The sequence below is a fragment of the Psammomys obesus genome, unplaced genomic scaffold (assembly GCF_907164565.1).
Source record: "Psammomys obesus unplaced genomic scaffold, mPsaObe1.curated_primary_1811, whole genome shotgun sequence".
Taxonomy (NCBI): domain Eukaryota; kingdom Metazoa; phylum Chordata; class Mammalia; order Rodentia; family Muridae; genus Psammomys; species Psammomys obesus.
The window spans coordinates 1,478,447-1,505,660 of NW_026587382.1; the positions used below are offsets into that span (position 1 = coordinate 1,478,447).

At 51.1% G+C, this 27,214-nt stretch overlaps 2 protein-coding genes across 4 annotated transcripts in view; one reads left to right on the forward strand and one right to left on the reverse strand.

Annotated features, from left to right (window-relative positions):
- Gpr89a (G protein-coupled receptor 89A) overlaps positions 1–8,133 on the forward strand; it is a 40,322-nt gene extending 32,189 nt beyond the window's left edge. For both annotated transcript variants that reach the window (XM_055603839.1, XM_055603840.1), the window contains 4 exons: positions 3,613–3,708; positions 5,477–5,566; positions 6,274–6,339; positions 7,259–8,133. In XM_055603839.1, the coding sequence (XP_055459814.1) occupies positions 3,613–3,708; positions 5,477–5,566; positions 6,274–6,339; positions 7,259–7,465 (459 nt within the window). In that variant the 3' untranslated portion in view covers positions 7,466–8,133. The remainder of the gene's footprint in view (positions 1–3,612; positions 3,709–5,476; positions 5,567–6,273; positions 6,340–7,258) is intronic.
- Pdzk1 (PDZ domain containing 1) overlaps positions 8,132–27,214 on the reverse strand; it is a 29,598-nt gene continuing 10,515 nt past the window's right edge. For both annotated transcript variants that reach the window (XM_055603838.1, XM_055603837.1), the window contains exons 2-9: positions 20,376–20,587; positions 19,087–19,336; positions 15,793–15,929; positions 15,081–15,276; positions 14,338–14,534; positions 10,262–10,498; positions 9,594–9,875; positions 8,132–8,712 (exon numbers count right to left, since the gene is read on the reverse strand). In XM_055603838.1, coding sequence (XP_055459813.1) covers positions 8,659–8,712; positions 9,594–9,875; positions 10,262–10,498; positions 14,338–14,534; positions 15,081–15,276; positions 15,793–15,929; positions 19,087–19,336; positions 20,376–20,585 — 1,563 coding nt within the window. In that variant the 5' untranslated portion in view covers positions 20,586–20,587 and the 3' untranslated portion in view covers positions 8,132–8,658. The remainder of the gene's footprint in view (positions 8,713–9,593; positions 9,876–10,261; positions 10,499–14,337; positions 14,535–15,080; positions 15,277–15,792; positions 15,930–19,086; positions 19,337–20,375; positions 20,588–27,214) is intronic.

A 27,214-nucleotide genomic window follows, 5' to 3' on the forward strand; every position in this document is an offset into this window, starting at 1 on the left:
CTCACAGCCAAAGCCCTAGTCTACAAGCTCCAGCCAGAATGCAGAGACGCCCTGGATTACAGCATGATCTGACTCTAATATAGACACGCCCTTAGTACACACCTTTAATCCCTAACAATGAAGGTAAGGTTCAAACATGGAAGCAGCCAAGTTTGAAAGTGTCTAATTGAAGGGCAAAGTGACAAAGCAGAGAAAGATTTGACAGGATGATCCAGAGATAGGATATGCCCAACTCTCACAAGAACAGCACAAGAAACAGGCTGCTCAAGAGCAGCTCAGGGAGAGAAGAGTAGTAGTGTGTGTGGCAGTGTGTACTGGAACAGTTTACAGGGACAGGTTACAGAGAGAACAAGCTAGACACAGGTGAACACCGATCGAGGCAGAGAATGATAAGGAGCCATAAGATTAGAACATATTGCCAAAGTTAGGATGAGGCCAAGCAGAGCAATTAGCGAGAAGCCAAGAGAGGCCAGTTTGAATCAGTCATCTTGGAGAGGAGCCAGAACAACTGAGTTGAACCAGGCAAGGAGAGTTCAGGAAGAGCTAGAAAGGGTGAGCTTATTTAGCAGTAAGTCTCGGAGGCTGAAACATTGTAGGCCTAGGTTAGCAGAAGCAGGGCTGGAAGCTGAAGCCTTCAGCATTCAGGTTAGCAAAAATATTAGATTGTATGGAGGCTAGAAGCTTCTAGGCCTAGACCTAAGGATATATAGAACAGAGAAAGAAACACTCTAGGCTCAGCCCAAGCTGTGTACTCATACAGCTTAGGTATGGCTCTCATTTCATCCCCCATCTGAGAAAATAACTTCCAGTAACTGGGAGGTGGAGGCAAGAGGATCAGAAAGAAGTTCATGGTCGACCTCAGCTACATACCTGAGCTCTAGACTATGAGCTACTTGAGACCTACCTCCAAAAAGTATCTGGAGTTCTTCCAGATATCATTCTCTCTTTGATTCCATGTACTAAGAACATATGGTTTGTAATTTGAAAGACAGTCAACTAAGCTCAGCATAGTGGGTGTTAAACATTCCCTTGAGTAGAATGCCTTATTGACCATCTGTAGAACATTCCAGTCTTTATTGCCCAAAATGTTCTATAAATGTTGAGCCACTGTATCATTAAGGTTTCCTATAGCCCTTTTTCAACTTTCTGACTCCCCCTAGTTTTACTTATTTACGTGTCTGGGTCCTTGGCTTGCACGCTGCACCACATGCATGCTTGTGCTCATGGTGGCCAGAAGAGGTCTGGATCCCTGCAACTGCAGTTACAGGAGGTTGTGAGCTGCCTGATGTGGGTGCTGAGAACAGAACTTAGGTCTTCTGCAAGACAGTAAGTGCTCTAACTGCTGCCATCTCTCCAGGCCCGGGCTTCTTATTTTGTCAGTTATTAAGGGAACAAATCTGTCTCTGGATTTGGTTTGGTTTGGTTTTCCTATCAGTATTTGCTTATTGTATTTTTAGGGTCCATCTTTACTCCTTTTAGGGGTGTGTGCAGGTGCCTGTGTTGCTGAGGGGCACTGGACTCCTGTGGAGCTGGAGTTGCAGGTGGTTGTGAGGCACTGACATAGTTCGAACACCAAACTTGGGTCCTCCGCAAGAGCAGCCAGCTTTCTCCACCTCTGAGCCTCTTCCCAGCGCTCTGCTTCCTCTACTTTGAAGCTTTGTTTTTGTTGTTTATTTTTTGATTTTATTTGTTTTGAGACAGGGTTTCACTGTGTAGCCATGGCTGAATTAGAGCTCACTATGTAGACCAGACTGCCCTTCAACTCATAGAGACTCACCTGCCCCTGGCTTCCACGTGCTGGGATTGCAGGCTTGTGCCACCACGGTCAGCTCTCGTGCCTTTTTATTGCTCTTCTGAGTGACACGTCCTTGCAGACTGTGTGAGGGAGTCGATGCTGTGACTATGGGTGCACTGAGCAGCGATCACTTCAGGGTGAGGAGCCGTCGCCGTCTGCGCCCGCTGCTCCTTCATCGTAATTCCTCTCTACCAGACATTTTGAGATGCATAATAATGGGTTCCACGGCAGCTTTTTATCGGCTGTACACGTCTAGAATCACCTCACACCCTCTGTGTCTCTAACCGCACTGGCAACGTCTCTGCTGTGAAGTGCTTATTTGATATTAATAGAGACACTTCACCTTTATCTGGTTAATGCTCCTGTGAAATCTTTTCCCAGCCTTTTACATTTGATCTGTTTGTATCTTTATGTTTAAAGTGAATTTTTTATAGACAACATACACTATGGTCAGGTTTTGATTTTTTATTTTTAATTCAGTTTGACAGTCTGCCATTTAACTGGTGTGTTTAAACCACAGATTATCAGTCCGTGGTCCACAGAACACAGCTCCGCTTTGCCTTTGTTGTTGTATAAATCGTTAATATTTACTATAGATAGATCTTTTAGAAACGCTGCTGTTAATCCTAAACAGCTGTATAACCAAATCACCATACAGAGACTGGGATTTATTTAGTTAACCTAGATCACAAAGCTGGGCAATAGTAGTTCCATCCTAAGCCTCCAAGCCCACGTCGTTTCTACCATTCAGATTTCCCACATTATACTTGCTTTTTGTGATATATTAGGTCTGGTCAATTTCTCCACGTTGTTCCAAGACCTCTCCTCCAGCCTCTGCTCTCCCAGCTTCTGCTCTCTCTCTCCTCTGCCTCCCACATCTTCCTGTCCTCTGGCTCCTCCCCTCTCCCACCTATTCCTTCCTCTCCATTGTTCAACATTGTGGCTGGTTGTTTTATTTTGTATGTTTACACAAAGTTGAGACAGGTGATGCTTAGAATAAGTATCACAGTGCAATGTCTGGGTTGAAACCAGAGAGTAGGGGAGAGAAATCAGCATTTGAATGAACAGGGTAAGGTGTATACATTCCAAAAGAACATTATACCAACACTTTGTAAATAAGGTTTTACGGGCACAGAGCCAAACCCATTCCTTTATTGTCATGGCTGCTGTCATACGACAGTGGTTGCGTTTGCTGACCCATGATTTAGACTCTTTACATTTAGTGTGTTGATGATGGCTAGATTTAAAGCTCCGTGTGGCTGTTGTCTTGGCATTTGTCAAACCTCTTCTTGCCTTCCTATTTTTTAAACTGTGTCCACTGGGATTAAATGGGCGACTTTCATTCCATGTGTTCTCGTTAGCTCAACAGCCATATTCCTTTGTCTGTGCTCTTACAGCGTTCACACTCTAACTTCATTTACCAGAATGTTGACTTCCTGACTTCTGAATCATGGAATGCATATGCTTTATTGCCCTTGGCTCTTTATAGAAAATAAATAGAGGCTTATTTGCCTGTGTGTGTGAGTGGACAAAATAGATTTCCTCTTCATGGTTTAGACTGGAGGAGAATTAAATTGTATTTTGGCAAACATCAACCTGTAAGATAGGTTCATTAATTTGTGTGGAATCATTTTAGCCTTTAATTAAATTTGTAATTACATTTGTTTTGTGTGTGCTCAGGCACATGTGACATGGGCATGTGCGGCAGTCAAAGGACTCTGTACGGGCTTGCTTCTCTCCCCCCACCGTGTGGGCCCCAGCATCAGAGTCAGGCCTTCTGGCTGGGCAGGTTCTAATGGAAGGTTCTGTCTCTGCAGGCAACCATCAATATTGTTCTTGATCGAGTTGGGAAAACTGACCCTGTCACCAGAGGCATTGAGATCACCGTGAATTACCTGGGGATCCAGTTTGATGTAAGCCATTCTGGGTGTTGGTTTACGTTTCCTTCTGCTTTATCCAGCCACAGCCAGGTTTAGCTTTCCTGTTGTCGAACCATAGGCAGTGGCCAGTACTGAACTTTGTGAGTTTGCCCTTCTGCTGCAGCCCTCCTCAGCCTGCCCACAGCTAGCTACCACTGCCACTTCTTCCCAAGTATTCAGATCTTTCTCCGCAGACTCAGTGACCTCTTCAAACTCACCACTCACCTTTGATCTCCTGGTAGAAAATTAACAACTAATTAGTGTTCTGACATAGAGCAGAAATGATGTCTTCTGTAAGAAACAATCTTTATCAGTCAAGTAAGGTGGACTTGGACTAAAGTTGAATTGTCATCCATGCACAAAGTAGGGTTTGTTTTTTAAATTGTTTCTCCCTATTTCATAACATCAGGCATAAGTTCAGTGTCTTTATTCAGAGTATAAGGTGTTTTCCAGATGACGTCATTCAGGCTGATGGTGTTGCGTCTCTTTGTCCTGGTGTGGACTTAGCTTCCTCTGAGCTGGGATGAGGGTGTGCATTGCCCAGGCCCCTCATCTCAGCGGAGCACGTCCCCATCTCAAGGGCAGCTAGATAAATGAGCAGGCAAACTGAGCTGCAGTCCTGAAGGAACACCACGATGCTTTTGTTCTGATGGTCTTACTGGGTGGGGGGGGGTGGGGGGGCGGTGTCAGTCTACTGCGTGGCTGCCTCTCCACCTTGCTTTTCAATGAGGAGCTTTCGCTGAACTTGACACTTCAGCTGCCCTGGCTGGCACGTTCCCAGAATCTGCCCATCCCTAGCTCCTAGTGCCCATGTTTCAGGCGCACGTGGCCATGCCCAGCTTTTACAGGAGTACTTGGAATTTCAGCTCAAGCACTCTTAACTGTCTGAGCCATCTCTCCAACCCTTAAAGTACCCATTGTTAATGATAGGTCGACAGCATGTTCTTTCTACGTGTGACAGTGTGGCATCTTTTCCTTCAGGTCATGTAGAATTCCAGCAGTCCATGTGCTTTATTATTGAGGCCTGTGTGATTTTCTCACTTACATTTCACCATGCTTTCTGGGCTCCCTGGGAGTAGGAGCCTGAGGAGAGGAGGCAGTAAATCTCAGAACTCGAGGCCAGCCTGGTCTACGTAGCAAATTCTGGGCTAGGCAGGGCTACATAGTGAAATCCTGTCCCCAAAACAAATGTCTTCTTTACAGGGCTACATTTTTAGAAGTGAGGGCTCCTTGTCTCTGTTCTCACTGGGATTCACCTCCTGCCTCCGTGTTTATGCTCCTGAATCCTGAATCCGACTTTTAGATGTTGCGGCAGCCCTGGCCTCACACACCTGAGCACGGTCAAGCCCAGGTTCCCAAAACTGCTTCTTCCTGTCTCGTAGTGCAGGGGGAAAGATCTCCACCGTGTGTGTGGTTTAAGTGAAATTCACTGAGAACCCCTTCAACAATCGTTCATTTGTGGCATTGAAAACATCAGGGTTCCCAGTGCTGGGTCCTCTCTTCTGAATCCCTCTGCCTGCCTCATGGTAGGCCCCCCTCGCCAGCTGCGGGCTCTCGGGGATTTGTGTCCTCTCACTTCTTTGACCCTTAGGACTCGATTCGGTGTGCTGACTAAGGGAGCCAATGCAGTCTTCCCATAGGCACCTGCTACCTATAGGTGCTTCCTTCAAAACCAGCCAGGGGTCCAGAGTCAGCAGAATTCATGTTAGCCCTAGGTGCTGCCCGGAAATGTAATGGCCTATTCTTCCTGTTCTGGCGGCAGGTGAAGTTCTGGTCTCAACACATTTCCTTCATTCTGGTTGGGATAATCATTGTCACATCCATCAGAGGGCTGCTCATCACTCTCACCAAGGTATGTGTGTCACCACGTTTAAATTAAATTAATACAACTTCCGAGTTAGATCCTCAGCAACAGCCTGAACAACTCAGATGACACAAAAAAAGACTTGAACTTCTCAGTAAGTTGTGGGTAAAGTATGACACCTACCAGCCACAGATACATTCCAAGGGTAATAAAGGGTCCATTCTTCTCGTTGATATGTCATATCATCTAGAACCAAACTTGGCACATGGTATTCATCAGATACTTTAAAAAATGACTGAGACATTCAAGGTCCAAATGATTGTGAATCACGTGAGGAAGATATGGAAGTCAGGGAGCAGAGCACTCGGCTCTTTTACAAGCAACATAAGGCAGGCCACATGGTAGGGAAGAGCGTCCTCTCTGCTAGAGGCCCAAACACTAGAAAAGAGATGGGGGGGGGGGGCGTGCCAGCCGTCTAGCCCAATCTGGCCCGAGCTCAGGGCCCCATGACAGCTGCAGGTGCATGGGCTGGCACTAATGATGGCAAGGGCATCAGTTTCTGAAACTGAACAGCAGAGGGCTCCTTCGTTGGGTCACATAAAATCCCTCACCACCTCAGGCGGAAGCTGGTTTCTCTTGAATTTTAAGTTGCTCGCTGTGCCATAAAAGAGACGCTGTTAAAGGTGAGGCATAGAGTGTCGTTCCTGACAGCAGTCCCGCTGCACCTGTGCTCACCTCGCTCCCTTTCTCAACAGTTCTTTTACGCCATCTCCAGCAGCAAGTCCTCCAATGTCATCGTCCTGCTGTTAGCACAGATAATGGTAAGTTTATTGACCTACTTTTATGTCTACAAACATAAAATGCCAAAAATGTGGTTTTGTTGGGGAGAGTTTTTATTTGAGTCAAGGTCTCATACAGTCCATGCTGGCCTCAAATTCTCTAGGTAGTAAACAGTGGCCTTGAACTCCTGATCTTTTTCTCTCTACTTCCCAAGTGCTGAAATTTCAGGTATGCACCACCACGCCCAGCTTACAAATGTTTGGGCTTTGGGTTTTATTGGTGCGGCCAGGAGTTATGAGCTCGTGTGTATAAATCTGAGTCCGGTTGCCTGTGGACTATGAAAGAGGGTACCTGATCCCCTAGAATTGGAGTTATAGGCAGCTGTAAGCCACCCAGAGTGTGTGCTGGGAACCAGCCAGGTTACCTGCAGAAACTGTACCTGTACTAGTAACCACTGGGCAGCCTCAGCCCAGAAGGGTTTTAAGTTGGGCCGGTACAGTGGCCTCCTCAGGGGCTGAAGGGTTGCCTCCAGGCCCGATGTCCTGAGTTCAGTGCCCAGGCCCACAATGTGGAAGAGGAGAACCCACCCTGGCAAGTCAGCCTCTGATGTCATGCACACTGAGGAAGGCGCGCACCTGTGCGCACAAACTCCAAGAATTTTATGTGTATGGATGCTTGGCTACATGTAAGTATACACACCGAGTGTGTGCCTGATACCCACAGGCCAGGAAAGGGTGTTTAAACCCCACCACCCGGACTAGAGGTACAGAAGGTTGTGAGACACCCTGGGGTGTTGGTAATCAAACCCAAGCCCTCTGAAAAAGCAACAAGTCTTAACCCCTGCACTATCTCCAGCCCCAATAAATAATTTTTTAAAAATAGTTTTAAAATTAAAGTTTGCCCTGGCCTGCACCTCAGACACTCAGAATAACTTGTGAACTGACTGGCTCAACTCCACAGGGAATGTACTTCGTGTCCTCCGTGCTGCTGATCCGCATGAGCATGCCCCCAGAGTACCGCACCATAATCACAGAGGTCCTGGGAGAGCTCCAGTTCAATTTCTATCACCGCTGGTTCGATGTCATCTTCCTGGTCAGCGCCCTGTCCAGCATATTGTTCCTGTATCTGGCTCACAAACAGGCCCCAGAGAAACACGTGGCCCCCTGAGCAGACCCACTGTAGGCGCCATAAAGACCCAGACGTAGCCGTGGCGGTCTGCTGTCTCCAGCAATGCCTTCTTCCTGAGACACTGCAGTCAGGAGCAGCTTCAACTAAGGCACCAGAGGAGAAAACGCGCAGCATTCAGCAGGGAGCACGTGTGGCTCAGACTGTGCGGAATGAGGTGAGGGACAGGGCAGGACGAGACCCTGGAGCGTCTCAGCAGACGGCTTCCCTTGAAAAATGTCAGTGAAATTGGCGTTTGTGGCACTCTCGCCTCCGGTTCACTTCTCGAGAGCCGCTTGATGTTATGCTACTGTGGTCTACTGTGAAATGCCTCCCTCCCTCCCTCGCCCAGCTTTACCCCATCCTAAAAATAACCAAAGGGTTGTCTGTCCTTTTCTGGGGAAGGGATAGGCAACTGAAATAGATTTTACCAGAAGAGGTTTTAGATACGCAAATTTTTATTTTCTTTTAAATTAGTGAAGAGTGAGTGTCCTACAGTCCCCGGGTCACTGCGTGGTCTTTCCCTGTGCCTCTCGTTGTGCGGGATAAGACAGTGGATAGCTGTTACCTTGAACAAGCCCTTCCCTGTTCTGAAACATGAGCTTTCCATCAATAAAAGGAAGATGTGGATTTTTAAATACTCAAATTCAATACAAGAAAATTATGACGTATTTTGCCTGGAAGTCTTTTATTTATAAGGTCACAGTGTATATTTTGTCAGGTTTTGGGCTTCTAGAAGCAAATGAAAAAGCATGAAATGTTTATACAGAACAAAGGCACTATTCAAATTCAGATACTATTAGCCAACAGGGAGGCTGCAAGCAGCTCAAGAGCACTTCTAGTAACGCTGCTTAGCCACTGCACTGCTACAAAAGCACACTTCTGAGAGGCTGTCTGCTTGGTAATTAGCTCGCAGCACCCACCCACCCATTCACCCGGAGCCCCGCCAGGTGTCTAGCCTACACAAGTAATGTTTCCTCAACAGAAATGGAAAGTTGCACTTTGCAAAACATCACAGACAAAGAACCTGGCCCCGCCCTCCAGCTAAGTTAAGCATAAATAAGCCACCTGCAATAGTGCCCTGTGACAGCAGACAGTCCTGGGGGACAGATAATTCCAGAGGTCTCGGGGTCAGCACACCTCCTTCCTGGAGAAGCAGATCTGGACCCGAAAGAGGAAACCACCGTTTGTTCTTGTCACATCTCTGTGTCTTCAGAGTTGGAAGAAGAATTCGAGATTGTGCTGAGAGTCTGTAAAGGAAAAACCAAGGGTTTGCCTCAGCAGGAGGGCAGGAGCTGCAAGCCTGTCAGGGAGAGCTGTGCACTTCCAGATGGGGCTGGTTTCCAGATTACCATCACAAATGTGTTTCTCATTATCTAGATACACATACGTAGCTATATATGTGTATATATACACGATCAGATCTCTACAAGTCTGCTATAGTCGTAATTGACTGAGTAGAATGAATACAGTGGAAAGGCATAGTGAGACTTCTCAGAGGCCTGCCAGAAATTTCCTTTTATGGACTTGAATATCAGTTCACTTTTGAAACTCAAGTCTTTAAAAATTGAGCAGAAAAATTTCTTCTGACAAAAATCATTGTAATACCTGCCTTCACTTCATACAGAGCTTCTAACCACCTCCTTGATCTTCCTCACTGTGAAGCCAGACACGGTTCAAATACCTTTACCCTGAAGACAGCTGCACACAGTTTCACAAGTGGAAGCTGAAGCAGAGACAGGACACGCCCTGGCCCAGGACTGGCTGTGGCAGAACCAGAACTCGTTCTGCATGATTGAGTCATGTGCTTTTGGTAGTCTCCATCATGGTTTTGATAAACTCATTTCTTCACGTACTGCCTGCCTACCTCATGCTAAGAAAATAACCACGTGCCACAATCCCTGCGCTCAGGAGGCTGAGGCAAGAAGGTTGCAAGTTCTAGACCAGCCTGGGCTCCACAATGAGACCACATTTCTAAGAAGACAATACAGTTGTCCTCGTACTACCTCCTCTCCTCACAAAACCCTGACAGGCCGGTTACCCCGTGTTAGTTACTGTTTGGGAAACACAGACAGGAAGCATGGGGACTGCTGCCCAGGGAAGCGGGTCACAGAGCACGGCCGCCACTCACTCGTTCCTTCTCTGGGTGGGAGTCACGCTCCAACTCCGCTCCTTTGCCATCAGAGCCGTCCGCCAGGGGCTCGGCCATGGAGGGAACAATGGGGATCTTCTTAGCTTGGAAGTAGTCGTAGGCCTTCTTTCCGCAGACCAAGAGAGTGACCTGCTGGCCGCTGCTCTTGATCCTGTCGGCTACTCTGTCGTAGGGTTCGTCCTGCATGTCTTCCCCGTTCACCTGGATGATGACATCCTCGTCCTTCAGCCCCGCCCTGTCAGCGGGGCCTCCCCGCTGTACCTGTGGACACGAGCTGAGTGTCAGTTCCGAACATAGCTGACGGGGGGAGGGGGGTGAGCGCGGGCAGCGTCCCTCCTCTTCAGCACACCTCTCTCCTTGACGGACCACGGCCCCTGAGCTCCCGTGAGCCGCTGCTGCACCGCAGGCCAAGCACCGCACTGAACATGTGCTGGGCTGAAGGCGTTAGGATCTTAGGATCCCAACTTGAGAGCCTCAGGTGGTCTCCCGGCCCAGCCTCCAGGGGCGGGGCACCAGGACACACACATGCAGAAGCCGGCGAGTAGCACAGCGGGGGGGGGGGGGGGGGGGCAGGCCACTCACCGCTGGCGCAGGAAGCGCCTACCCTAACTGGCTGTTGGCTGGGCCGCTGGAACCAGCTACCATACCTCTTTGATAAAGGAGCCTGGCTGACCCCAGAAGGCGTTCAGGTGAAAGCCATAGCTGTCGTTGTCGTCCTTAATCAGCCTGCAGAGCTTGAGTTTCGGACCTCCCGCATCCTCCGGAGTGTCTGAGCATGAGGCCTCCGGAGGAGCGGCGATGGGAGGTGGGGCTTCCTTGACAGAACCAACAGAACCGATAGGCAGTTCTTGACTTTGGCAGTAGAGAAGTGGAGAAAAATGGGCCTTTTGAAAAGAAAGCGGAAAATTCACCTGTGAGCCGTTACACTTCATTGAATGTGATGGCTGTCGCATGTCTGTTCCTCCTCCGTTACAGACTAAGGTTTCTTCACCACAGCCATGAACACAGACACATGTCTGGGCCTAAGGTATAAACAGCTCTACACCAGATCCCACAGCTATCTGACACTATCTGACGTTACTAGCTTAACTCCACAGAAGCAGGCAAATCACCAAACACTCCACACCCCCCCCCCCCCGCCCCCGGGGAGACGCCTCCGAGGGGCTAGCCCATGCAGCCTTGCTCTTCCTGCCCTTGAGCAAGATGGTCTCCAAGCATGTTATAGAAACTAAAGAACATTTTGGAGACTAGCGAAGACTCCACACCCTGATAATTTGGGAGGTGCCCACATTCGGTAGCAAAAGTGGACCCCCAGCCGCCTGCCACCTCCAGGGCTGCTCAGCTTTCTCATTTACTGTAACGACCCCCAGCACTTCTCTCACAAAACCCTCCTCCCGTCTGTAAGTACTTCCGGTCCCTCTTACTTTCACTGCTGTGAGGAGAGCAATGATGGCCGTGAAGACAGAACTAGAACAGGAAATGTAACTCGTTTTATTCTTGTGCGTGCCATCCTTGATGTCTGTGCTTGTCCTACTTTCCTGCTTTGCCTTGTGCAGTTATCCTCTGGAACACTTCTAGCTCTGGGGACAGGTCTCCATGGCCGGAAGCCCGTCCAGGCCTTTACCCTGGCCTGCCAAGCACGCCCCAAGGATGCCCTTCTCTGCTTCCCCAGCACTGAGACTCCAGGTTGCTGCCCCCACACTCAGCGTTTCAGCACGCGCCCTGGGGAGCAAACTCAAGCCCAGCCCTCCTGAGACAAGCACCAACTAAGCTAAATCCCTAGCCCTGACTGTTCAAATTATCACTTGAATAGAGTGAAACTTAGCTGGGTGAGGACTTTGCTTGAGTTAGGGGCTAGACTTGGGTGTGCTGTGGAGCTGTGGACCTGCTCAGCAGGTAAGCTGAGATCAACAGGTGTCCAGGACATGTGTTAGAAAACAGGACCTGGAGCAAGGGGGAGGAACACTGTCCGCCTTGTAGCGCTAGCAGCTCAGCAGAAATGAGCCGTGCAGTCCTGCTCCCCGCAGACAGCAGCAGCGGCTCGGGCTTGCACGGCCCTCGGTAACATGCTCACAAATGCAGGCTAGACTCGCTGTCCCTGGCAGGCACAGCAGCTGTCTGCGCCTGGGCCCAACTGCTGGTGTCAAAGCCCACCAGCATGAAAGGAGCAGCAGGAAGGCTTTTTATCCATCCTTTTGAGTACTCTAGCATCTAGCCCCTGAGGGGAGTGTTTGGCTATTCGCTGCTGTATCTCAGAGATCCACCCCACCACAGCCCCCCCACAGCCACCTATGAAGAGAGCCTGTGAGCGAGCGGGCAGGCTCTCCCCGAATGTTAGCCGAACAGGTCAGGTTACACTGACATCATTCAGTGAATATTCTATCAGGCTTTATTTTCAGGAATTACAAGGAAGCCCTCAAGGCCGACATCACCGTACAGCATCACCCACATGCTCTAAGTAGTAACTAATTTAGTCCCGTCAGGGCAGCTTACCCACGGTTTCAGGACCAGTGCCGGAAGGTGGCTACCTCCAACAGCCAATTACGTAACCTTAAATCGTTTTGAGTTATCAAATATGTTCTCAACATTTCCTGTTCCAACAACTTCCTTTCAAGTCAGAATGGGATTTTTAAAGCATCCATGTTCTTTTTTTGTTTGCCTTTGTTCCTCCTCATCTGACTAAAGGGTGTGAGTTCGTGGGTCCCTGTACACGTGTGTATGCAGGGGACAACCGTGGGTGTCCTCCTACCTTGTGACGTCACTAGCCTGGGCCCCAGGAACCCTTCTGGCCAGCACTAGGATTACAGCACACACACCACCACACAAAGGCGCTGGGATTAAACTCAGTCCTCATGCAAGAAGTTTCCTGAGCGAGCTATAGTCCCAGCCCCCTTATTAACATTGTCCTATCAGTTATCCATCATTCCTTTAAAGCCTCTGAAAATACATTCAATATGCACATGTCTCTTCCTTGATGTGATAAGCCAGGATAGAAACAAGTAAAAAGTGTATCTGTGTGCATGTGCGCCATTAGAGACTCTGGGTATGGTTACTCAACTAGATAAAAATGCATTCTCTGTTTTCCAATTAATTCTTTAATCTCCTGTACAAAAGTATCTTGAAAGACCTAATCAAGATTTGGGAGAACATGTATGGTCTAATGAATCAAGCCTGAGAACTTGGGTTCAAATACTGATCTGAGTCTCTGCTAGGCTGGGTGCCTCAGCAGGTCACCTGATGTCTACGAGTGGCCCCGGTGTCACCACCTTCCTCCCTGCCGCGCCCAGGAGCTTCTGTTACTATGCAGCACATAGGAGACTGCCATCTGTGTGGCCAACAGCCTGAGGGGCCCCAGACATCTGTTAAACTGCACTGAACCCCAGCTCTCTGATAAAATAGCCTTAATGTTGGGACTGGACATGTCGGTTACAGAGCGCCCGCCTCTCCCAGAGGACCCAGGTTCGGTTCCCGGCACCCACATCACATGTTTACCGTTACCTCTCACTCCGGCTCCAGGGCACCCAACACCCTCCTCTGGATGTGGGTACCTGCTCTCATGGACGCATACACACACACAACCACACGTATGCACATAACTTAAAAATAAAGTGTTTTTTAAAGCCTCGACACAGGCAAACGGCTGTCACAGAGTGAAGAGGGAGTGTGGCTCTTGATCGGCTCGCTCTCGCTAAGCCTGTTTCTACTGTGCTCACTGGGGACAGCGTAGCCGAGGATTCCCGGCCCACCATAGTGTCTCCAAGGACTAGAGCTTCCATGACTGGCGGGTGAGGCTGTGACAGGCCCAGGCCTAAAGGCCCGCTCCTTGCCCACCTCCAACATCCTGATAAACAGTTGGAAGGTATCAACCTAAAATGTAATCACTGCCAACCACAGGCTAAATGCTGTCACAGTGTCTAAGGTGTCTCTGCCTGACTATGCCGCTCTGATGTTTGCACAAATGTATTCTTCAAGCCTTGATTTATACCTTTCTTTGTACTGTTACTATAAAAAAAAAAAAATCCACTAAACGGCTTCCACGTTGGAATGTGGACCTGAGGTGACCTAAATCTATAGTCTTGGACCATGACTGCCTAAACGTAAGTCCAAAATAATCCTTAATCATTCTGAGGTGAGAGCTTGGTTTTGCATCAACAACAACAAGCTTATCAACTTTTGTGGATCTTTACTCAAGATTGAAGAAGCCTGGGGCCAACAACATCACATCCTTTTATCAGGGCTGGAGAAATGGCTCAGCAGTTAAGAGTACTCAGCCCTTGCAGAGGACCTGAGTTCGGTTCCCAGTACTCCCAGCAGGTGGCTCACAGGCTCCTGGGACTCCGGCTCCAGGAGAACCTCGGCACCTGCATGCGCACACATATTCATGCGTTCAGACCCCCCACACACACACACACACACACAACGAATCTAAAACTCAGTCAGTTTACGCCTGTGCCAGCTTGGAGAAGCCCAGGCCACCTCTTTCCAGTTTCAGATTCCTGTTCTTCATAGCTGATCCCAGAATCAGCTAACTTACACATCCAAATCCTTTAGTGCGGAATTCCTGACACTCTCCTGCCACTACCAGTTTGAGCCAAGATTTGGCCTTAATGGCTGTTACGACCTCTTTTGGGTTGAGGAATAAAGTAACTCAGCCCAAAGCTGGCGGGCGTGGGTGAAGGGACCCAGCCCCAGTGCATGACTGCGCGCTGCTGGAAGCACTTACCAGCCTGTAGAGGCTGTCCGCCTCCTCGTCCACCACCAAGAGCACCGTCTGGTCTCCGCCCTTTCTGATCATGTCCACCACACTGTCATGACTAAGGGCTTCCACAGACTGGCCGTTGACCGCGACTACCAGGTCATCGTTCTTCAGGCCGGCTGCCTCTGCTGGGCTTCCAGATTCTACGTCCTTGACGATTTGACCTGCTCTCCCGCCACAAAGAAAAGTCACCAGAAAAGCCCCCCCCCCCCCAAATAAGCTCCGGGATTTCTGCTGGCTCCCGGACCTTAACGAGATAGCTATAAAGGCCCACCCCCAACCTCTGCACCCCAGGGGCCTACAGATGCCCTGTGGCCTGCGCTTGGAGCCCACCCGGCCGCTAAAGCATCTGACGCTTACTTCTGACAAAGTGGCAGGCTGAGCAAGGTCCTAGCAGGTTCCTAGCATGTTCGTGGCCATATTCGCAGCCATCGATCTTACCAAGCTGGTAAGCCACAGAAGGGGACAGGGGCCAGCACTAGAGAGTGGAAGCAAGGGTCTCGGGTTCAAGGTCAGTCCATACTCAGTGAGACCCTGATGCCGAAGGCAGGGAGGGAGTGAAGAACACAAAGGCTGCCGACCTTTGAAGCACTGCCCGATCTGGGGGTCACAGCCTGTGCCCCAACAAGCAAGGCCCAGCCCCTACTGCTCCGTAAGCTGAGCCAGGGCCTCGGACGAGGGACCCACAGGCTGCTGTCCCGGCGCCTCACCTCTCTGTTCGGGGGCCACCTTCAGAGAGAACCCGTAGCCATCGCTTCCCTTCTTGATCACCACCACCCGGGGCTGGTGGGGCAGCAGTTCCAGACTGGCCGTCTCCCTCTTGAATTGTGTCTTCTCCTCGCACTGGCGCCTGGCGGTGTCTTTGTCCACCAGGAGGAACACGATGCGCTTTCCTGCCTTCTTCACCTGCGGCGAGACACCCAGATGAGGGGCAGGGGCCTCCCCAGACAACGCTGGGGGGGGAAGGCTCTCGCGGGCACGCGGCCTGGACACGCGGCCTGGGCACGCGCGCTCTCGCCGACTGGGCCTAAACGGGGACTTGAGAAGCTACTCGGAAGCTCTAGGCTGTGTACCGGTCTGAGTGGTGATGCGCTCCATCCCTTGCCCCCAACACCACCATCCAGAAGGTGGGTGTCTAGCATGCCCACCCTGGCGCAGCGCGATTGTAACACCACATCGTAGTGGTAGGGATTTGAACTCATGAACCACCCATTAATGGAAGTTTCCTTTACTTTCGGATGCGGTTGACTTACAAGCAACTGGAGCGCAGAAGCGGAAACCGAAGGCGAGAGGGGGCGGCAGGGCCCCGCGAGCGCTGCCCACGCCCCCCTGACTCGGCGCCCCTCCCTGCCCCCCACCCTCCTGTCGCCTCCGGTGGGTGCAGGGGGAGGCGGGTGGGAGGCGCGCTGTCTCCGGGCGTACCTTGTCCACCACCTCCTCGTGACTGGCCTCCTCCACGTTTTCTCCGTTCACCTCCATCAAGCGATCGTCCTCCTGGACGCCGGCTCTCTTGGCCACGCCCTGGGGCGTCAGGTCCGTCAGGTACACACCCTTTTTCCCTGGAAGGAGAGAGCGAGCGTCTACTGCGCAGCAATGCTGCCCACGTGGCAGGGAAGAGCTCCCTCCCCACACCTCCAGAGCGGACCAGCATCGCCATCGGCCTCAGCTGCTGCTGGGCACTTATCTGCTGGGGTGAAGGGAGAGCAAGACTCGCGGTGACGGGCCGGAGGGTGGTGGTACCTGATGCCAAGCCTGACTGCCTAGGTTCAAGTCCCATGTCCTCACAGTGGAGCAGAAGAAAACCGATTCCCGCAGGGCGCCCCGGGACCCCATGCGTTCAGCACGATACGCAGGTATTCACACGTGTTGGAGGACTTGTGGCAGTCCTGTCAGGGTGGCCACGCTGAGCTCGGCGTTAAGGTGCAGGACTCCCTCTCCCCAGAGGGGCCTCATGCTCTCTGCCTGACCCCTTCTGAGAAGTGTATTTAGACACAGATGTCCCTAATGACATACAGGGCCTTTGACCCAGCTCCCTGCTAGCTTTCCCCTCCCTACACCTACAGAACTGGGTACCTCTTCCCAGTCATGTGATTGGAGCATGCAGATCAGACATCCTTGAAGTGTCCAGCTTTAACCGGCTGTGTACCCCTCTCCCTGGAGCCCCTTCCCCAGCGGGTACACAGCCTTTGTTCTCTGGAATTAAAGCTGAACTAGCTCCCTGACGTGCTTCCCAGAGGGTTTCATCTCCACCATGCTGGCTGGTCTTTCAAGCTCTGTGCCTCCTGCCCCTCCTGCCTTTGTGGGCTGCTGGGAAACAGTCCCCCAGGCAGGAGGAGAAACACACACAAACACAAACTCATAGAGCCAACATAAGCTTTAAAAATAACTATATCTGGCTTTGGCCTCTTGAACCATAAAGTACTGATCCATCCCCACCCGGCATCAGCCTGTCCTTTTGTCTTCGTGTGTAGAATTAGAAGTCACCTGCTCCCTTCCTTCCCCCTTAAACGGTTCCCTCGCCAAGCACCACACTCAGAGGAGTCCATAAGCCTCACTGTCACAGGGTGCCAAGATCAGAGAGAGGAGGAGGAGGGAGAAGAGGAGGAGCACGCGCGTGGGTGTGGCTTGGGTGTCCAGCTGTAGGAGTGCTAGTAAGTCTTTCTAGACACTAGACTAGACATTTCTAAAAGTAGCTTTCTACAGCCACATCTGTTACTTGTATGGAGTAGGAGGACCTTCTACTCCACCTCCGTGAATGCTTAATAGTCCTCCAGTTGCCCATTAAAACACAAGGATGACACGTTCAGGCCAAGGATCCGATCACACCTCCCTGCAGCTCCCTCTGTGATGGGCCTTGCCAGCTCTTGACTTACGATGCCTGGGCCCTCAGTGCTCCTTGTCACACATGCTGTGTTAACTAAATTCCATGATGTGATGCTTCTCTTCACCCAAAAGGTAATAAGAAGCCAGACCTTCCCTTTGTTCTGGGGTTTGGAGATTAGCTCTGAAAGCTGATCTTAGAAGAGGCTCCTCTAGCCACCCCACCATCCTTCTCATGTGGATGGTTCGTTCATTCACTCACTCATTCATCCCCTTCTCCCCCTCCTACAGGCTTTAAAGGGAGCTCTGCCCTTCCCGTTCAGACCCACCATCTGACAGTCCATATACTGTATTATCTAATGTTCTCCCTCTACCCTGAGGCTCAGTCATGGCCTTGAGGCCCTCTCTCATTCTAACAAACCTCATATGTGTCAACTTCCTCTCCAAGCCAACTGCTGCTTCATCCCTTTTATATTCGACATAATCATGTTGTAGTTTGTCACACACACAAAAGACAAACCAACATTCTCTTCACTGCATCAGCCCAAGAGCCAAATAAGTCAACTGTGAATTTTGACTTTCTAGTTTATTTTTATTACATTTATTTGTGAGTATGGACACACATGGACCTACACACTCACACACACACATACACACACACACACACACCCCATGCATATGGTGGGCAGAGTTGGTTCTCTCCTCCCACCAAGTGGGGCTCTGGGGATTAAGCCTGTCATCAGGCTTGGCAGCCAGCACCTTCACCAGCCCTCTGCTTTTGTTTAACACTATTTTACTATTAATAGATTTCTTAGAAATGCCAAGGTTCTCGGCACCGCTGTGCTTAATAAGACAGATGTGAGGACTGTCTCTCACAGTTAAGGCCTGTCTCTTGCTAGAGGTTTCTTGACCTCTGAAGACCACTTTACACTGGCAAATAGCCTCCTTTATCTCTCACCAAACCATGACCTACCATCAGCCTCCCCAGGAGCAGAAAGAAATGTGGGCGGGGCAACACTCGGATCACCTCATGGCCCCTTCTCATAACAAAGCTAATTCCTGAAAGGCAATTAATTAGGTGTCAGCACCTTTTCTGAGCCTACCAACCTCTTCTACCTGTCTGCTTAACAATTAATGGTGGAGCCAGCCAGCTAGCCTGGCCCCATATTCCAGCCAACAGGACAGCCTGGTGTGCTCCTCTGAAACCACAGAAACAGGACCTCTGGGACTCCTCCCCTCACAGGGACACATCTGAGGAAAGCTGAGACTGGACCTCAGCTGAGAGTACTATACTGTCACGGGAGGATGGGGTTTAGACCTCGGCCTCAGCAACTCCAGGGTCGGAACATGGCAAGAAGCTCAACATGGCTGTTGAAGAAGTGAATGAACACGTGGCCTCTCTGGGCTGTGAGAAGAGGTATCAGTCTTGCTCACGAGAAACCTCCTCCCTGTCTCCTCTCCATCTTCTATGTGATCTAGAGAAGAACAATGAAGCCAGCAGTGGTGGCTCACGCCTTTAATCCCAGCACGTGTGAGGCAGGGGCAGGTGGGTCTCTGAGTTTGAGGCCAGCCTGATCTAGAGCCCGAGATGCAGGACCACCGAGGCTACACGAAGAAACCCTGTCTCGAAAAACCACAAAAGCGAGCACAATGAGGAGGCATCAGCCCTTGAACTCAAAGGACCAGCCTGACACACATTAGGGAGAGGGGACCCATCCCCGACTCAGCCCTTGCTGCTGTCGTTCTCTCTTTGTAGAACTACAGAGAAAAGATTCGTGCTGGAGAAGGAGGAAGAGAGTGACGTCATTGCGGGCATTCATAGCAACTGCAGAGAAGCAGTCACTAACCAACATCTGTCTTCCGGAAGGCTATTGCTCAGCCCCTACCCAAGCTCACCTTGGACAGTTTTCAGAGAGAAGCCGAAGCTGCTGCCCTCCTTCACCAGATAGCAGAGCCGAGGCTGGGTGCTCTTCTCCACCGCTCCGTTCATCACGGGGCCTGGTTTCTCATCGTTCAACGCCAGCTCCTTCTGGCTTTGATCCAATCCTTTCAAGTCCACCTGATTTTTTACAGCCTTCTCATAGGAGTCTCCATCCAGAACCAGCAAAGTCACTGAATTCCCACTCTGTCTGACCAGGTCCACCACCTGGCAAGAGAGAGGAAGGGTTAGGGATACCCTGCCCTGATCGCACCCCCCCCCAATCAACTGCAGGAGGAGGATGCTCATCCTGTGTCCCTGAAGATACCCTAGGCAGAGGGGTACCCGACACTGTCACCCCAGCACTCCCAGGATCTAGGAGGGTTACACTGGGCCCCAGGCACTGTGGGGATCCAGGAAGCCCTTATGAGGGCTGGTCTGTCCCAGAGATGAGTGCTCTGGAGCTGTTCTCAACCTGTGGGTCGCAACCTCTTGAGTCACATATCAGATATCCTGCACAAGTAGTCACGTTGCAGTTCATGACAGTAGCGAACTTACAGTTATGAAGTAGTGACAGAAATGATTGTACGGTTGGGGGGTCACCACAACCTGAGGAACTGTATTAAGAGGTCGCAGCATCGGAAAGGCTGAGAACCGCTGTTCTGGAGAGCCCAGAGGGCCTAGCGCCCCAGGTCTAGGGGAGCAGCGTGGTGCAGCAAAAGGAGAACGGAATGGGACAAGGCCAGCCTCTCCCACATTTCGCTACATGAAGGTTAACAAGTAGGTCGCTTACATATGGCTCTCTCATCTGAGCAATCACACATGCCTCACAGGACAGGCCTGTGCCGAGGGCCTAATAGGTTACCAGGATAAAACTGTCTGGCACAATTTCTAGCACACAGCAAACGGGCAATGTTCGGCCCGACACTAGTATAACCCCAATCTATTGCTTGATTGGTTCTGTAAGAGGGCCCGTGCCACGGCACATGCATGTGGAAACCTGTGGAAATCGGTTCTCTTCTTCCACCAGGTAGGTGCCAGGGATTGAACTCAGGCCACCAGGCTTAGCAACAAGCACCTTTGTCCACTGAGCCATGGTGGCAGTGATTTTTACAGTTCTCGGTTACTTATAAGCAAATAGGCTGTCCGACACAAAACATCGTCATGATTCTTGCCGGGGGCAACCAGAAGAGGCTCAGCTCCCCGAAAGTGTAATGGGATAATGGAGGCTGGGGAGATGCTTGGAAAACTCCGGCGGTCCACTCACCTGCGCATGCTCTTCCTTGTCGACAAAGACACCGTTGATTCTGAGGACCCGGTCCCCATCCAGGAGCCCCGCCTTCTCTGCTGGGCTCCCCGACTCGATGACTCGGACCAGGTGGCCCTCCGTGTCCTTCTCAATGCGCAGGAAGAAGCCATAGTTCTGCCCCTCCTGTTTGGACAGTTTGCACTCTCTGGGGTTGTAGGTGGAGGCCATTTCTGTGGCAAAGACAAGTGAATAAATCCACGGGCAAGGAAGCCGAGTTGCAGCGTGAAACCCTGAGCACCTGCAGACACAGCCCATGCCTCTGCTTGTCCAGTTCCATTCTCCTGTGTGCAGTGCGGCAACGCTGGGGCTCCAGGGAGTGTTGTACAGACCATGCTCACGATTTCCGGATCCATCCCCAGGACTGGCCTCTTTACCTCACTCTCAGACCCTAGTGTTCAGCTGGGAACTCAACACAGATGCTCTAGCTTCACTAGCCCCAACCAAACTCAACTTTGCCCTCCTAAAGAGGGATCCAGAATGTTTAAGAAACCAATCCACCTTCTTTTAATTACCATACAAAATAATAGTTTTCATTTGGGCATGAGCTGGTGTGTGTGTGTGTGTGTGTGTGTGTGTGTGCGCGCGCGCACGCACACGAGCACACCGAGTGTGTTTAGAAATCAGAAGTTATAGCTAGGCATGGTGGCACCCAGCACTCCGGGAGGCAGAGGCAGGCAGATCTGAGTTCAAGACCAGCCTGGTCTATGAAGCAAGTCCAGGACAGCCAAGGCTACACAGAGAAACCCTATCTTGAAAAAGAAATCAGAGGTCATGTTGGCTCACAGATCTGCCAGCAGGTCCAGCAGCCCTTATCTCTGCCTCTTTAATGAGGCTGCAGACACGCATCACCATGCCTAGCTTTTTTCAGGCCTTATGAGGTCCCAAGCACTCTGATGAATGATTCCACCTTCCCAGCCCCCCATTAAGACATTCTCACACCCCACTCCAGGGGAGAGAGCCAACCCCTGACACTATTAATGATACTCTGATATGCTTGTAGACAGGAGCCTAGCTTAACTCCTCTGAGAGGCTTCACCCAACAGCTGATGGAAGCAGATGCAGAGACCTACAGCCAAACATTACACAGAGCTCGGGGAGAACTATGGAATTCAGGGGGAACAACTGAGGGAGCCAGGAGGCCAAGGACTCTACAAGAAGACCTACGGAGTCAACTGACCTGGGCCCGTGGGGCTCCCAGAGACTGAGCCACCAACCAAAGAGCATGCGTGGGCTGGGCCTAGACCCTACACACACATGTAGCAATGTGCAGCTTGGTCAAAATGTACATCCGCCAGCAATTGGAGCGGGGGCTGTCTCTGACTCTGATGCCTGCCTTTGGATCCCGTTCCCCTAACCAGGCTGCTTTGTCTGGCCTTAGTGGGGGAAGATGCACCTAGTTCTGTAGCAACTTGATGCACCAGGGCAGGCTGGTACCCAGAGGGGTCCTCCCTCTTCTCTGAGGAGAAGAAGAGGGAAGGATGGGGGGGGATTCGAGGGAAAAACTAGAAGGAGAGGAGGGGGCTTCAATCAGGATGTAAAGTGAATAGATAAATAAGTTTTAGGAAAAGACATTCTCACAAGAGCGCTGCCCACATCCACCCCCAAGCCGCACACCTGCGCTCAGATATCTGATGAGCCTTTCAGGTTCTAGATGTTGAGGATAGAGCTGTGATTAAGTGGAACCTCATGCTGGCTTTCAAACTTGGCAGAATAATTTTTTTTCCGTACTTGTATTTGTAAAACAGAATGCAATGTGTGTCATGCTGCAGAAGAACTGAGCGACACGAGATGACACAGTGAAGGGTCCCTGGGAAGAAGGGATGGACTGGGAGAACTACGGCTGGCTCCCTGGAGAAATGATTTTCCAAGAAGCACAGGACTAGGGGTAGTCGGGTGAGGCAGGGCAGGGCAAGGCAGGCTTCAAACAACCAAAGAAACAAAAAACAAAGGCAGGCTTCAGAGCTGGCCGATAAGCTGCTGATGCAATAGGAAAGATGGATGCACTCGGGCTCATACGAGCTACCCTAAGCAGAGTGCAGTAACAAAAGATATGTCAAAGTAGGTGGCGGACTAGAAGGAGAGGCTCAGCCGTGGAGGGGAGAAGGATAACCAAGAGATACAATCAAAAAACGTGACTCGCGGGCACGAAACTGTGAAACAACTGAGGTGGGGAGAAAGGAAGTGGCGTAGGACATCCAGGAGTGTCCAGTCAGATTAAAGTAAGGGTGCCCTCAAAAACATCCCAATGGCAGGTAAGGGCTTTCCTCCCCCAGGCGCCCATCCTGCCCTGCCTGTCGACCCACTACAGGAAGGGGGCTGCGAACCAGAAGAGAACAGCAACGTGTGAACAGCAGCCGGATCCTTGCTGCTGAGGAAAGTCAGGGACCGCTGGGGCTCCAAGACCTCCCACCTCAGCACCCTCCTTTTGTGGGAGAGCGGGGGTGGGGGGGCAGACCAGCAAGAGGCTGACACATGAAGCAAAGGGCCGAGATGGCTGCAGCCAGTGTCTTCCGGTGTCTTCAAGGTAAGCCCTGTGCATGTTCCCCTCATCCCTGCTCCTACCTGGGGACATGTCCCTTTGCTCTAGGAGGACAGGAAGAGGTGAGTATAAAGACACGGAGGGGGCAAAATGAAAAATATGCTACAGGCTCCCTAGAGGCTTGCTATGGCAATTCAAGATGCCCTTTGACCTTGGTGCCCACAGAGACGGGCAGCAGGAGCAGGCAGGAGAGCCTCCTCCACCTGTCACTTGGCCACCTCAAGTGCTCTCTGTGAAGCTGAGTGTGAAGATTCATGCAGTCAACCCCCCCCTCAAAAAAACAAAAACAACAACAAGAAACAGACCCAATCAAGAGGAGAGAGAAGTGAAGCCACATACTCCAGTGTCTGTCACCTACACCTTAAGAGAGCACAGCAGCTCTCCCACATCAAAAGGCGCAGCCCGGTAAAGGTCCCTTGGGGAGGAAGGGGCCAAGGGCAGACATCGCCAGCCAGGTCTCCTTGTTTGCAGGCACCCACTTCCAGGCTGTTCCGACTTCAACTTTTTAGCTGCTCTTTTCTGCTCAGCCTGCACCCATCATCTCCGCTTCCCACCACATTCAAGAGGACAGGGGTCCTCTTTCTAGACCCCTGTCAGTTCTCAACTCCATGGGGCCGAGAAGCCTGGAAGGCACCCGTCAAAGCCTCCAGGTGCCTTCTGGCAAACACTGGGCAACCTCGTGCAAACGCTTCCAACTCAAAGTGTGCCTTTGCAACCAGAACAAAGGCTGCTGGGGTCTGTGTGCTCCTCAGGAGAGGCTGCCTTTGGTCAACAGATGACTGTTCAGCCTTAAGGAACCCACCTTAAAACTCAGCTGCCTCACACCCTATGGCAACCGTCCAAGGATTTCTCCTCTCCTCCTCTGCAGTCCAAAGATGAAATGCACCCTCCCTTCCCCAGAGGAGGTTGTACGGGGTACGTTCTCCCCTCTCACGGGAGATCTCCAAGCCCAGCAGGCCGAGGAGATCCGAGTTCACTCTCTCTAGGCACAGTCTCGAGCCGCGTCTTATCTGGGTGGCTCTGCTCAAAGTTTCTCAACAGCCAGACTGAGAAGAGCCAGACCTGCACCTGAGGTGGGTACATGAGGTCACCGTTCCTTCCCACAGCCGTGGCTGGACTCAGAGCCAGATCACAGCAAGCATGCCCGCAGGCAGGGGCTGCTGCCTGCACCTCTGCCCAGCGTTACCATGATCTGGCCGCTGACGGACTAACGCCGGACCGTCCAACTGCAGGTGCCTCGCCCCAACCAAGCCACCTAAAACTCCAGAGCCCGGTCTCACATGGGACCCAGGTGCATAAAACTCTTCCTGCCACAGGATTACACCAAGCTGATTCGCTCTGATGTGAGGGGCCCTGCCCCAGCCCCCTCCACTCCTGATTCTGTCTACTCCACATCCTGGTTTTATGTGGCTCCTACATCATTTCTGAACAACGAGCTTGGGCCTAAGCAGCAGGACATTGTGCTTAAGGATCTGTTTCCTCTTTCTTCAGCCGCCAGTCCGTCTACTCCTTGATGAGGAAATCTGAGGACCAGGCATCGATGGTAGGTGTACAGGTAATCAGTGAAGACTTGGAGAGCCTAGGGCATCCCAAAGTGGCTTTATTCCCGATCATCAAAGAACTGAAAGTAAAAAGGAAGCCATGACCCCTGTCTGAACTGACATGGAAAAAAAAAAAAATCAGTATTTTTTTGTTTGTTTGTTTTCAAGGCAGGGTTTCTCTGTGTAGTCTTGGCTGTCCTAGACTCACTTTGTAGACCAGGCTGGCCTAGAACTGACGGAGATCCTCCTGCCTCTGCCTTCCTGAATGCTAGGATTCAAGGCCTGTGCTACCACACCTGGCTGGAAAAGTGAACTCTTGGCAAGAAAGCTATCTGTCTATGGGAAAACGAACCAAGGGCCTGGCCAAGCAGACTCTCAGAGGCGTTTGTCCCTCACTCTTTAGACTCTCACCTTTAGATTCCACTTTTTTCCACAACAATGGGATTCTTGCTACCAAGAAAGAATGATATACCTGGGTCTGGAAGAAAAGCTCAGTGCATTTTGCAAGTGAGGAAGGCGAGGTTAGGAACACAGAGCATTAAGAGGCCCCTCTGCCAGGCGCCAGAGCAGAAAGGATCCGAACTACTAGGCTCTTCCACAGAAAAGAAATAGCTTACAGGGCCAGAAGACAGCTAAGGCCAAGGCAGGCCGAGGCCTCTCTGCTCACCATCACACAGTGACTGCAGAGCCTCGGGTAATATTCCCCTTCCCCAGCTCCTGCACAGGCAAGCAGGAAGTCAGAGCTGTGCCTACAGAGGTCAAGGTCATGAGGTCCACCTTAGTTGGCAATGGATAAAAGGGAGTCTTGCTTCGGCCTCAGTTTGCGTGTCTGGGGCTGGAAGCTGCAGAGCTCCCCTCACACAGGTATGTGGAGGAAATCTCTTTGTTCCTGATATAGTGGGGCCTGTGGGAAGGCCTGCCTGTCCTGCCAGCCTGCTCCGTGCAAAAAAAAAAAAAAAAAACCACCTGTATCGTAGGTGGAAATGTCACATGCTCATGAGCCACAGTGGGAGCCTGGCAGGAGCAACAGCGGTGCTCCAGACGCAAATGTGAACCTGAGGTCCCCAAACATTTCCTGCTCAAACACACAGGAGCCAGGGGTGATATCGCATGTCGCACGCCTTTGATCCCAGCCCTTGGGAGGCAGAGGCAGGTGAGTCTCCGAGTTCAAGGCCAGCCTGGTCTACACAGCAAGAGTCAGGACACAGAAGCAATCAGATATGAGTGCTGGCTCTTGCCTTACAAACACGAGGACCCGAGTTTGATCCCCAGAAACTGTTGGTGTGGTGGTAAATACGTGTAACCCCCAGAGCTGGGAAGCTGGAGACGGGCGGTTTCCTGGGGTCCATTGGCCAGTCAGCCTGCTCCAGGCACGGGGTCTGAAAAGCAGCACTGAGGGTTGACCCCACTGTCAAGTGCACAGGCACATGTAAACAAAGAGTTTTTTTGCCTAACTCCTGTGAGCATCTATATACTGATATGCTGATAGACAGGCAGATTGCTTGATAAGGTCTCTCCATGTAGTCCTCAGTGTCCTGGGAACTCACTCAAGACCAGAATGGCCTCGAACTCAGAGACCCACCTGCCTCTTTCTTCCAAGCACCAAGACCACAGTCCTGTGCTACCACTTGTGAACTTATTTTGATTTTCATTTGGAGTTTGTTCTCACTTTGGCCTGTACTCTAACACTGGCACTTGTCCCAGGCAAATCCTTCCCCCATGGAAGGAACATAATTAGCAATTCTTAGAGAGGTAAGATCATCAGGAATCCCAGCTCCCTGTCCTCACCCCTGGGAGTTGTCCAGCCCTGCCAAATGTGCCAGCTGTGCCAAATGTGCCAAATGTTCCTCCTTCAGCGTGAGCACATAGGCCGGTCTAAACTTCGAAAACCCAGTGACCATCAGGCGCCACTAACAGCAATAAGTCATGCATATGAAAGCTTAGTGTAGGGGCTGGAGAGAGGCCTCGATGGTGAAGAGCACCGGCTGCTGCTCCCAGAGAACCTGGGTTCAGTTTCCAGCACCCACATGGCAGCTCGCAACCGTCTGTAACTCCAGTTCCAAGAGATCCATTGTCCTCTTCCGGCCTCCAAGGAAACCAGGCAGGAATGTGGTACATGCATGCAGTCAAAAGGCTCATAAGGCTCATACCCATAAAATGAAAACATAAAATAAGCAACCTCAGTGTTAAGTGAGGGGTATGATCTCAATGCTCATGGTCACCCACAAACTGGATCTCAATCCTGGTTGCTCCTCAGAATCGCCTACACAGAACCTTAAAAATACACACTTGGTCTGCACCCCACATCTCCAGGCACAGAATCTCCAGGCACAAGTAAAGGAACTGACCTTTGAGATCGCCCCATATTATTTAGCTCCTCTTTTCCCGACCCAGGCACAACTCTCACGGGTCACGGAAGAAATGTCATGGTTGGATGAACTATTAACAGTTACCCAGAGCTCACCTGTACTCCCGTAAGCCAAGCTAAGCCTGGCTAGCAGAGGCCCTTGGTCACCCTGTGCAGCCCTCAGGGTCCAGCTGTGCCTACAGTGGGCGGCTGACCACAGTGCCCCGTACAGGAACACAGCAACCTAAAGTCTGGTCCTGTCATCTTCTCCCCACGCACTAGTTCCAAGCAGTTATGAGCCAGACAGACATAGAATTGAGCAGATGAAAACTATTTAAACTACAGGTTTTAAGAGAGCTTTGATGCTGGC